Consider the following 11,763-nt stretch of genomic DNA (forward strand, 5'->3'; position numbering starts at 1 on the left):
CAGGTTAAGAATCATTTAACTAAAGGTTTTTGGTTCTTGATTAGGCAAACATTTAATTAAACATTATTTGTCCAAGTAATGTTTTTCTCACCTCATGGATTTGCATTGTGAATTGGTTTGACAACATTCCAATTTCTCGAAATTAGTGAAAAGCTAATTTGATCATATCCCAAATTCTTCCAGATAAACTTTGGTTTCAAACATAAAATCCAACTTAAACTGTAATTGTTGGGATCCAAGGGCTTGCCCCCCCAGAGGGCTGTGTGGATCCCTTCCTGTGGGTTTCTGTTTCTGTTGGGATCCAGAGGTTTGCCCACCAGAGGGCGCCGTGGATCCTCTCCTGGGAGCTGGTTCTCTGCGCTCAGCTGATTCCCATCAGCTCTGCTGATTAACTTCTCTCTATATAAGCTGAGTGATAGCTTCTCTCTGAGCCGGATCGTTGCCATGCTCTGCCATGCCATGCCATGCCATGCCATGCCATGCCTTGCCATGCCTTGCCATGCCTTGCCGTTGTCTTTGTACTGTCCTTGCCATGGAAGCAAACCAGAGCCTCCCTGCCTGTTTAACCCTGCCTGTCTGAATCTGCAACCTGTGAGTTTGGAAACCTGTAAACCTGTATTTGAGCATAACCTGTTTCTGTCCTCTCTGCCTCCCAGGGGGAAAACCTGAGTTCTCCAATAAATTATTGGACTTTAATCCTGCCTCTGTTCTGTGAGTTCTGCATCTTGGGCTAGAAATCCTGATAAATCATGACAGTAATATGGTTTTCAACCATGTTCCCCTTCCTCTTTGTACATAGTAGTTTAGTTTAGTTGAGTTTCACTAGTTTTAGTCAAGAGTTTTAAACTGAAATATGTTTGACATGGAGCTCAATGATTTTTGTTAATAAACTCTTATATTTTGAACAGACGTGGTGAATTTATTCCATGTATGTGCAGAATTAACTGTTTGACCATGATTAGTGCTCGAAACACTCTTTCCTTTATTGTTCTAACACACAGCTAGTAGGGTGCGTGTTCATAAACAATAATGACAGTCCAAATGACATCTGGTTAAAAACCAGGGAGGGCAATAAACCTCTTAAGGTATCAGAACATAATATGCCGTCCCAGCTGGCTGGACATTGAATATAACAGTTATTCACAACACTGGCAAAATATGATTAAACCATGTTTATCTGCATTTTAGTTGTTTCTTTCTTTTGATTGCTCACTATATACCTTAATGTTAGCACAAAAGGAACACATAAAATTCAAAAAGACTTGATTGGTGTAGCGTTGGATCCTGGTGGAGATCGAGCACAGATGAATGATAAGACAGAAAGGATTTTAAGGCATATATTTTCTTAGGAAATACATTATTAGTGTTTAACACTTTATATCTAACTATGCTTACAATTTTGTAATTTTGGTCTTTACAAACTAAAATTGAGGGCAACCCAGATGTATATCTAGTTGCACATGCACAAATGAGCTGATGGTTGGATCACGCTTTGTGGACGGATCGGGTAGCGACAGGCTCACTGCAGTAAGAGCTTCTACTGAAAGATGCCAGCTCTTTATTTCAGCTCTGCAGGATTTGTCACATGCAGTCTCTTTATTGGTTCGACAGCGTTAATGCACAAAATAAGTGTCAAAATGTGTGAATTCTGGACATACTGTATATTCTCTCTCATGCCTGCTACTAGCATGTGCTTGTGTGAAATGACATTTAGCCCCTTCTTTAATTTCCAACTTTGACTTCTGCGCCCCGGTGGTATGGAAAAATCAACAAAAAAGCTGCACTTTCCTTTAAGCCGTGGAAAAGGTAGTGGCCTATGGTCCAGAAAGTATGGAATCTATTTATACTGTTGTTTGTTCTTACGCCGCACAGCATTGCTATATTAGCAGAATTAAAAAGAACGTTTATTCATGCATCCATCAACTTCGCAGCCACATCCGTAAACCTTGGGAGCTTTAGCCTCCACTTCAGTGAAAACCAGTTCATATTATACTACCAGTTCTGTTCCAGTCTTTTTCCCCTTGGAACCAAAGTTTTTGCATTTTTTTTTTTTTTTTTGCACACTGGATCTTGCAAGGTGCTAACTGGCTTAATCGCAGTCTTCTTCCTTTTTTACCCCCTGCTAGCGTGCAGTATCGCAACTCCTTTTTTACTATAAATATACACAAAGGGCTTTAATGGCTAAGACATTTAGAAAAAAACAAAGCATAAAACATTCTACTTGTGTGTCTCCTGTGCTATTGGAGGCTTTTCCTCCTCTCTTTGTCCAATCTGCTCCATTTCTATTATTTGAAAAGCATCCTTTGCACCACCAACCATTGAGTTGCTCCTGATTGTGATGGAAAAATGTAAATCTCTCACTGCATTCAAGTTGTTCAGGTTCAATGTGAATGCTTTTTTGGAGCTATACCATTAAGCATGATAGTGGCAGCATCACCATTATGCTGTGGAGCTGTTTTTCCTCCTGTTGCTCTGGCGTATTTCTTTCAATGAGAGGCATGGAGACAACTCTTTCAATATGCCTTCCATCAGGAGCTAGGTGGGTTGAAATCTGATTTTCCAACGGCACAAGGAAAAGAAATATACATCTAAATTATTTTTGGAATGGAAAAAATTGCCTAACATGAAACTTTCGAAATGGCTCCAACCTTATGTTTTTCAAAGATGTTTGGATTATGTTAAAATCCATGTTTGTGCCTCAAGAAGCGATAATTATTTGAACTCTATTAATTCTACTAGGACATTATAGAAATAATTAGCCTGAATCATTCAGATAAGTAATTATTGCTTTGGAAGGTCATGGTGCCGCTTGCTAAGGGATTTTCACTAAATATCAGTAGGAGGTATATGAACATGTTTGTATAATTGTATGTATAACTTTGACCTGTGTGGGTTAGCATAACACCACAGATTCCAACGCCTGCACCCGGTTCTTGTTTTTCAAATAAAAAAATATGTTTCTTTTTTATTGTTTCCAACCCCAGGTGGGGAAAACAGCAAATATAAATTAATAAATTCCAAATAATAACACAGCGATATTGATTATCATTATGAATAGATGTAAACGTCTAACTTGGGTCAAAAATGCGCTTTTTTTTTTTTGGTTTGACATGAAAAATATAAATATCAGAGTCAACAAACCAAGCCTTTTGATGAAACAGTAGAATTTAATGTTTTTTATTTCAAAAAGTGACTTAAGTCTCTACCTCTAAAGCGAAAAATTGACATTTAAGTGTAAGATATAAATTGAAAGGGAGAGTTCCACCTTAAATGTAACGTGTCATGGGGATATGGTGCCCTTTGATAACCTCTATCAACAGATCCTCAGAGTTTATTCAATGACCAAACTCTTTACAATATCTATGTTTGGCTTACCAGAGGAATATTTTAATCTTTTTTTGGCAAACAGGTCCTTTGTTTTAACATTCTGTAGGATGACCTGACTTAGATGTTTCTTCCTTGCACAACATTCAGAAATGTCTTCCTTTTTTAACATCAAGGATACCTGAGAAAATACAAAAAGTGGCTAAATAATTACCATTAATCCTCTAATATTGGCCTGTATTCCATTAGCGGCCGGGTCTCTAATAATGGCTGGTCTCGATGTCGGCGGAGGTAAATAATGGACTCTTATACAGGCCGGGGCTATAATTAGAACCAACAATGTTCCTGGGCAGTCCTCAACAACTTGTGATAGTAACATACACGTACCACAGGGGGGCAATGTTTGCTTACGAATCCAAGCCATTAGCATGGGAAGTCCCATCCTAACACAGAGATCGTAGTAGCCTTACACTATCGTTCTGATCTGAAAGACACGTGATTACCGGTAGGTCTGGTGGTAACCAGGCAGTGTTAAAATGACAGAATCTTGTTGGCCTTCGTTGTTCTGAATTACCCTTGAAATATATGATACTGGTAGCCTACTTCCACTTAGCCTACGTCAAATAAAATGTCGCTGTGATGGCAGTTTCCATTATTTTATTTTTTTTCAACTTTGTTTCGCAAGTCAGTTTGGCCAAGATTCCATTCTGTGTCTTTTTTTCCTTTCGTATTGCCGTGCAGAAAAATTGCAGCTGCTGGAAGATGTCTGAATAACGTTCTGTATACCGTTATTGTAACTGTACTTTTTCAAAAAATAAACCTAGCATTTTATAGGTTCAAAGAGACACAAAATCTTGTTTTTTTTTTCATTTCACTGGTAGTCTGTTTTGATCAAATAGAAATAGAGGCCTGCCTCTAATTCTGGCCTCCTTCCAATAATGGCCTGGATCAAGATGTACCTGAGTGAAATAAAGGGCCCGTCCTGTATTAGAGGATTTACGGTATTTTTAAGGTAAAATTTCTATCAAAACCAATGGCCCTGTTATTAAAAAGTGCATGTCCAATAGATCAGATTCTTCCACCTTCTTTCCGGATTTGTTTGGATTGGAGAGCATGCTGTTTACTAGCATACCCAGTTTTGGTTTAGGGTGGCACAGTTGCCTTGCAGCCAAAAGATCTTGGGTTTGGCAGTTCTACATGTATAAATGTATGAGTTGTCTCTTGGTATCCTTAGTTCATTTCAGGATCTGAAATTTTCACGTTACGTTAATTACTCTCTTTTAGTTGCCTTTTGTAAGAGAGTGTGTGTTTGTTGTTGTTTGTCCTGTGTCTCTAAGTGTTGGACTGGTAAATTAATGGAAAACCCAACTAATTTAACACAAGTTAATAAATTAATGGCCAAACAACCACCTATAGGCGAACTCGTGGTTCTAAATTAATTAAAGCAAGTAGCCCAATCCTAAAATAGCACAGTAGCTCCAGGCTATCAGATTACCACCATGTCTGATGTTTTTGTTTTTTTCTGCATTATTGAATATTTAATGCCAGATGTTGTGGGTCATACAGTATCCAAAAGTTCGACATTTTCCTTGTTGGTTCAGAGAAGGTTTTCCCAAAAGATCTGTAGCTCATCCAGATGTTTTTTTTTTAGCAAAAGTGAGATAGACCTCTTGTATTGTTTTTATCAAGCTTAGGTTTTGGCCATTGAAGTCCAACAGATCTCATGTTTCTCCGGTATTATTCTTGTTTTCAATCAAGAACACTGATGATAGCTGAGGTCTGGAGTGATTCAGGTGTAGTGTTTGTGTTTTTTAAGTCAATCAATGCCCTCTTGCATTCGTTTTGGTAGGCGGGCTGTCCTATTAAGGTTTACTGTGTTCTACTTAGAAGTGGCTTACCCTTAACCCTTTTCAGTCTGATAAATGTAAATGGCTTTTTTTCTCTAATTTGTTCCTATATTGTTTGTAAGCTTAGATCCAGGAAGTTTCTTTATGTCATCTTTTATTCTACCTCATTAAAACTACCTAATCAATATGTACTTATTGCAAAAAAAGTTTGATCTAAATAATAATGCTTTGTTGGGATACTCTATAAAGCTTGGAACTCAGCCCTTATCCAGACATATTGAATTGAAAAAGCTTCCTGATGGGAAGCAAATCGTCTTCAAACTTGGAAAACAAAGTCCAGTGGTTTGTTTTTTAAATTTTGTAACATTTTTGGAAGTTTGATCTAAATGTGTGGGACAAAATAAAAATCTAAAATGGTGGAAATGCTTTTTCCAAACTCTGCAAATGTCTGTCCTTAGATTTCCTCATTGTCTGTGACACTAAAACACACTGCTGGCTGTGTCGTAGTCCTTGCTGATATGGGAGGTACTGGGCAAAGACTTTAGGTACTCCATGTGTCTCCTGGCGTCCTCTTGGTTGTGTTTGATATAGTAAACAATGTAAGCCGTTACCATGAAGAACCAGCAGAACATTGCTATGAACATGGCCATGTCTGTCGTTTTGTGGTGGAAGTTACAAAAGTTGATCCCCGAGTCCAAGACTTGGATCACTGGCTGCCCCACGTACTCCTCCTGCACGGATGTTTGGCAGCTGACCTCGTTGACCGTCTCTGGATCCAACTTCAGTTCCCTTAAAACTTCCTGGAGGGAGCAATCACAGTTCCATGGGTTGTTGGACAGGCGAATCCGGGCGTGCAACTTGGTAAAGGTCTCTCTTGGGAGACTGCTGAGTCGGTTGTTTGAAAGATCCAAGGTACGCAGGCTGTCCAAAACTCCTTGGAAGGAGCCGACTTCCACGCTCTCAAGTGAGTTGTGGGATAAATCAAGCTCCCTGAGATGCTTGAGGTCTGCGAAGGCCTCCTTATGGACATGCCTGATTCGGTTTGACGACAGCAGGAGAACAACTGTGTCCTTGGGTAAGTTGGCTGGGATGATCTCCAGGTTGCGTGAGGTGCACTGCACCACCTTGCCGTTCCTCTCCGAGCAATGGCAGACATGCGGGCAAGCCATTACCCCAACAAAAGAAAGCAGCAGTAAAGTTCCAGTAAAGAAAAAATAACTGCCTGAACGATGTTGTATGATGGACCTTTTGGAAGCCCCCATTAGCTGTTGTGTCAAAGATCCAAAGAGTCCTTTCGACTTTCACCCCGACATTCTTTCTCATCGTTTACCAAACCCTCATCCAGCTTAGAAGAGGATACAAACCCAGATGTTTGACTGCTCTCTAAATGAGAAGTAAAATAGCAGCTTGGCCAACGACTTCCCCAAAAAGGAGACATGAAAATATTTGATAATTATATTCTTAGGATGAGCCATGATTGGAAATTTAAGGTTGGAGGGCGCATCTTCTCCACCCACTGGAAGAAACCTGAAAATGAAAGATATATAAATTGTGATTAATTTTTCTTGTCAGGAGAAATTCCAGCCATATTGTCTCTCCTCAGAGGGAGAGTAGGCCAATAAAGTTCCGCATTATCATAATAATGCCATGTCTCCGGTGACATGGCCCTTGGACTCCAATTTCGTCGAGGGAAAGAAATGACATCCCATTAAATAAGGTGGGGGCTCATCAATATGCAGCTGATGAACTTTGAAAACAGTGATTTGTGTTGGAATAAAAAGCTGTGAGTAATCTGTGAGATTAACGAGGACATTTGTGAACCAATGAAGGTCAGAGAGCGAATGAAATCACCACAGAACGCGCTTCATTTGTGAACGCATGGAGTGGGTTGGATGGAAAACTAAACGATTTTATGACAAGAGTGACAAGAATATAAATGAAGTGGGTGTGCTCTCCTTTCAGCTGATTGAAAAACAAACACCGCTTAAAAAAAGTATTCACACCCCTTTCGGCAGTGACTGTTTTTGGCAGTGTTGTGCCTGAACGCGTTCATTGAACGAAAGTTCATGAACTCGTTCATATTTTGGGCGAACATGAACTGAACGTACTGCATTACTGCCTGATGAACATTATTGTGAACTCGTTCATTCTGGTGTCTGTGAACGGCACGCTCTCTCAGTTCAACTCCGTTCAATAGGTTGCCAGGTTTCTATAAAGCCCTCCAGGCGAAACCCCGGCTAAATCACACCGTAAACAGGCCTTAATACTGTATGTAGCTGGAAAAACACCCAATCTGGCAACACCAGCTACCAGCGTCGTAGCCTACAGCCGCGTGCGTCATCAAAACAAAATGCAGCGTGGAAGCAACAGCAGCATGGAGGCGACTTAAAACAGTTTTATGACCAGGTGGTCGGTGAGGATGATGGCAACAAGTTTGCCCGCCGGCTTTCAGTAAAAAAATCCGCACTTCAGTAACCTTAAATTCCTACCTCAGCCTGGTCCCTCAGTTTGTGTTAGTAAAATCTTCTTGAGCGGAGGTCTTCAACAGGGGATCCGCGACCCCTAGAGGGTCTACGGAGGTACTGCATGAGGGTCTGCATGGTTAGTTGATATTTTTATATTCCCCCCCTGCATTTTTTTTCCCCCACTAATTGAAATGTCTTTAAATAATCATTAACATGAAATCAACACACTGTAGTAAACAGATAAATGGAGGCAGAAGATGTCTTTCAGTCATCAATGCACACATTCAGCGACACACACGAGCTCTTTCAAGCTGGGCACCGTTTCCTTCACAACAACCAAGAATCAGAATCAGAAAAACTTTAATAATCCCAGGGAGAAATTAATTTCTTTACATTACTCCATCTGTAATAGAGTGACTATAGGACACAATTTCATACAATATATATAGTTAGGGGGTCCCCGCTCCATCTCGCCATCAGTTTGGGGGTCCTTGGTCTGGAAAACATAGAAGACCCCTGTTCTTGAGGGTTTTACTATCCATGTAACTTGTTTGTTAAACCTGCCTGGTATAATTTTCCAGGATTCCTTTTTAGTATGTATTGAAATGGAATTTCAAATGGAAAAAATTATTAAAATAAAAAAAAAACATTTGCACCTTAAAGACTACTTTCCTATTTTTCTTTTAATAATTACTCATAAAAAAGACCATTCAAGCAGCACATTTTTCTGATGTTTTTGAGAATATACTGTAGGGGTGAAAGTTGCAGCTGCTACTAGTGTGAAGTGAATGGAAATGCTGTCCCCTCAATGCTAATGTAAACCCTGGTCGGATAAGGATTCAAAACTGGATATGAAGATGAAATCTGACGCACAGTTTCAGTGTTACAACTGATAAAATAATTGCCGTCTGTGGTTCTACAGTAGGCCATGGTGTAATTGAGCAATATATGAAAAAAAAAAAAAAAAAAAGAACTATGAACTAGTTCGTTTTTTGGAATTGTGAACTATGAACTGAACTAGTTCATTTTAAAATGTGTGAACTGAACTTTGAACTAGTTCACGTAGAAAGAGAACTTTCCCAACACTGGTTTTTGGTGTAGGCAATACTATAGTAGGGTGCATGTCATAGTTTAACAGTAGATAAAAAAATATAAAACTGTAAGAAGAACACTTCACGGGTTAAGTTTTGGGTGAGCTGTGGTGGTTTAACTTGTGTGTGATCAGGACAAGAGAGGCACACTATGGCAGGGGACCAGCATTTTTACTAAGCATACCAGAGGTGAACAACAGAAGTTAGCTTATTCAGCCAAGATCATTTTTAACACTCCCACATAAGGAGAATTTAAGCCAATTAACCAAACTGTCATGTTTTTGGACTGTGAGAGGAACCCCGAGAAATCCCATGCATGCTCAGGGAGAACATGCAAACTCCATGCAGAATCGAACCCACAACCTTCTTGCTGCAAGGCAGCAGTGCTACCCACTGAGCAGCTCTGTTTTTCCTCAAACTCTTTGATTTCAAAACTTGTGGCAATTTAAAGTTATCGGTTATACTCTGATTTAAAACTTTTTAACATAAATGACCCCATGACTACTATTTTTTGAGATATTTAAACATTGTGTCTACTGATGTTTATTTTGTTTGTTTATTGATGTCTATATTGTTGCCTGTTCCGTCACACATAAAAAAAAGAGTTCCAACTGGAAGTTTTGAAAGTCTTTGCTTTAATCCCTTCCCAAACTGCTAATTAAATCTAAACATCATTTGATGTTTAGAATGGATTATTTATTCTTTTGCAGTGACAGTTTCAGGGACAGAGACAGAGGGTCCAAAACGGGGACATCTGGTAACCGTATTCAAGGTGCTGGGTTGTATTTTTAACTAACGCAGGGCTGTGAAAAGGGCTGGTTTTATGAGCGATGTAGGTATGTACAAATATGTGCAATTTAAAACAATAGGAAAAACTGCAGTAGCCACTCCTAACCACTGCAAGCGGAAAAACACAAATGCAAAGTAACACCAAAATAAAATCTTACATACCAAATTCATCTACAAAAAAAGTTGACTTTGGGGTGAGTTACACTTTATGCATAACTTAATGCAAAATAAAAAAGTTAGGAATCGGTGGTTTCCTCTTGGAATACTTTTTAAAGGAAGTAATTGCACATAAAATGTGACCTTTTCATCTTAAAATGTGGGAACTTTCATTAAGACCTGCTAGAAAGCTGAAGTACTGAAGTGTCTTACTTTTTCGTGTGGGCTGTTTGGACGAGAAAAAAGCCAGCAAGACAAAGTGCGTTTTCGTCCTCGCCCTGAATTTATGCAATTATGGGAAGGTTGCTAACACTAGCCCAATTAGCTAAATGTTAATGTTGCTAGTGCTACACTTTGAATGCTCATTCAAACAAGTCTAATTATCATTCTTAAACTTGCAAGGAAAAAAAATTCATAAATAAAATCCACAGCAAGTAGCTGCTTTCAAAAGTCATCTAATTAATAAACATTTTTATGAGTTAATATAAAAGAAAAAACACCATAACCTCAGTGAAATATGGTGGTTAAAGCATAAAATCTAGAGATCCTTCTCTTGTACAGCAACAAGAAAGCTGGTAGAAGTGTAACTGAAGTGGATTGAGCTTAAAACAGAACATTACTTAAAAATATAACTTTAAAAAATGCAAGTAGCAAGTGTGTAACTATCCAGCCAGATGTTAATATATAGGCTAAAATTTCAATAAAGTTATTCTAAAACAAAAAAATGCAATTAAAGTGCTTCATTGAAAAAAAGCTATGCATTTTTTTTACTGCAGCTAAATCCTAAAAGGTAATTTGTTAGGTTTAAGCTTTTCAGAAAAAAAGAGCTCAACCTTTAAACACTTCATGTATTTTTCTCTCTTGTTTTTGTTTAAAATTTTCTTACTCATTCAACACAATAGTACAATACTAAAAAAAAGCAGTTTAAATGTATAAAAACTTCAGATTTTTAAATGATTAAAATTAGGCTGTCTGGGTTAAATATAGAATAGCAGCATTAAAAAAAAACCTTTATTCAATCAAAAGAGCACCCATATATAAAGTAATCGTGAGCCTACCTGAAAGCTCCCGGTCTCTGTGTGGGTTTTTTGTATCCGGACAGGCTGGCTCCTCTGTCAGCTCTCCACCGGACACTGTCCTCCTGCGGAGCTGTAGCCTCTCTGGGAGGCAGCATCCAGCTGTTTGACCTCCTGTCGGGCAGCAGCTTTGCAGCAGTGGTGCGTCTCTGGGTGGGTGCATAATAGAAGCGTTTGTGTGTGGGTGTGTGTGTGTGTTTGCACTCAGATGGATCCAAACTCTGCCTTTCTATAGCTGTAATTTGATTATGGATGCTTTATTTGTAAGAAAAAAAAAACATCCTGGTGAGTAAAAAGACCCTTTTAATACATTACTTTCCACTTTTGTCAATTTGACCACATTTTTTTGGTGAGGTTATACCCATTAAAGAACTGAAACAATTGATCATTAAGGTTAAACCACTGAATGTGTGTTTTTCGTGATATTGTCCACAGTGGCAGGCAGTGCTTCTGGTACCTAGGACTTCAGAGGGCACCCCTCAACGTCTTCTTAACCCTTTTGACCTCCGGGTGCTCCGGCTTACCCCTAAAAGCTCTTTAAACTCAAAATGTCATTGATAATATAAGCCGGGGAAGGTAAGACAAGGCAAGTTAAGGTAAGGCAAGTCCATTAATATAGCACATTTTGGTAGTCAGAAAGTTAAGAAAGAAAAAAAAAGTAGATTAATTAAAAAAGAAGATATGATAATGGAATAAAGTTGTATGAATAATGTTTAGGTACCACAGTCAATAGCCACACCAAAATAAATTGCTTTTTTTATTAAAATTTTAAGCAATTTATGGTTTCAGCACTTTTTGTTTTGGAGCATAAGAGCTAAAAGCTGTTTCTCCACTTTCTCGTTGGAAGCCTGATCGGTGATCCAGCATTCTGGATCAGCTTTGGCTGTCTGATCCACTTCACAGCTGTCTCTATCAATCCTACTAAAGACAAACAGAATAGGAATTAGTTTATCAGCGTCCTGTTGAGTCTTTTAATCCTGCATATGTTCTCTAAAGGACAGAATGTCTTTATGTG

The 11,763-nt window shown here is 38.8% G+C and overlaps 1 protein-coding gene across 1 annotated transcript; it reads right to left on the bottom strand.

Annotated features, from left to right (window-relative positions):
- Window positions 1–5,422: 5,422 nt before the first annotated feature.
- On the bottom strand, window positions 5,423–10,868 carry LOC119781605 (leucine-rich repeat-containing protein 3-like). Its single transcript, XM_038282158.1, has 2 exons — window positions 10,731–10,868; window positions 5,423–6,698 (listed from the first exon to the last, which is right to left on the bottom strand). Exon 2 carries the CDS (start codon window positions 6,431–6,433, stop codon window positions 5,651–5,653), a length of 783 nt encoding a protein of 260 aa, XP_038138086.1. The 5' UTR covers window positions 6,434–6,698; window positions 10,731–10,868; the 3' UTR covers window positions 5,423–5,650.
- Window positions 10,869–11,763: the final 895 nt, after the last annotated feature.

Source organism: Cyprinodon tularosa, unplaced genomic scaffold, assembly GCF_016077235.1.
Source record: "Cyprinodon tularosa strain WSP-4 unplaced genomic scaffold, ASM1607723v1 ctg18, whole genome shotgun sequence".
NCBI classification, from domain to species: domain Eukaryota; kingdom Metazoa; phylum Chordata; class Actinopteri; order Cyprinodontiformes; family Cyprinodontidae; genus Cyprinodon; species Cyprinodon tularosa.

Bases quoted from the DNA above. Each gene is read 5' to 3' on its own strand.
- LOC119781605 (XM_038282158.1), bottom strand. From the start codon at position 6,433: ATGGGGGCTTCCAAAAGGTCCATCATACAACATCGTTCAGGCAGTTAT.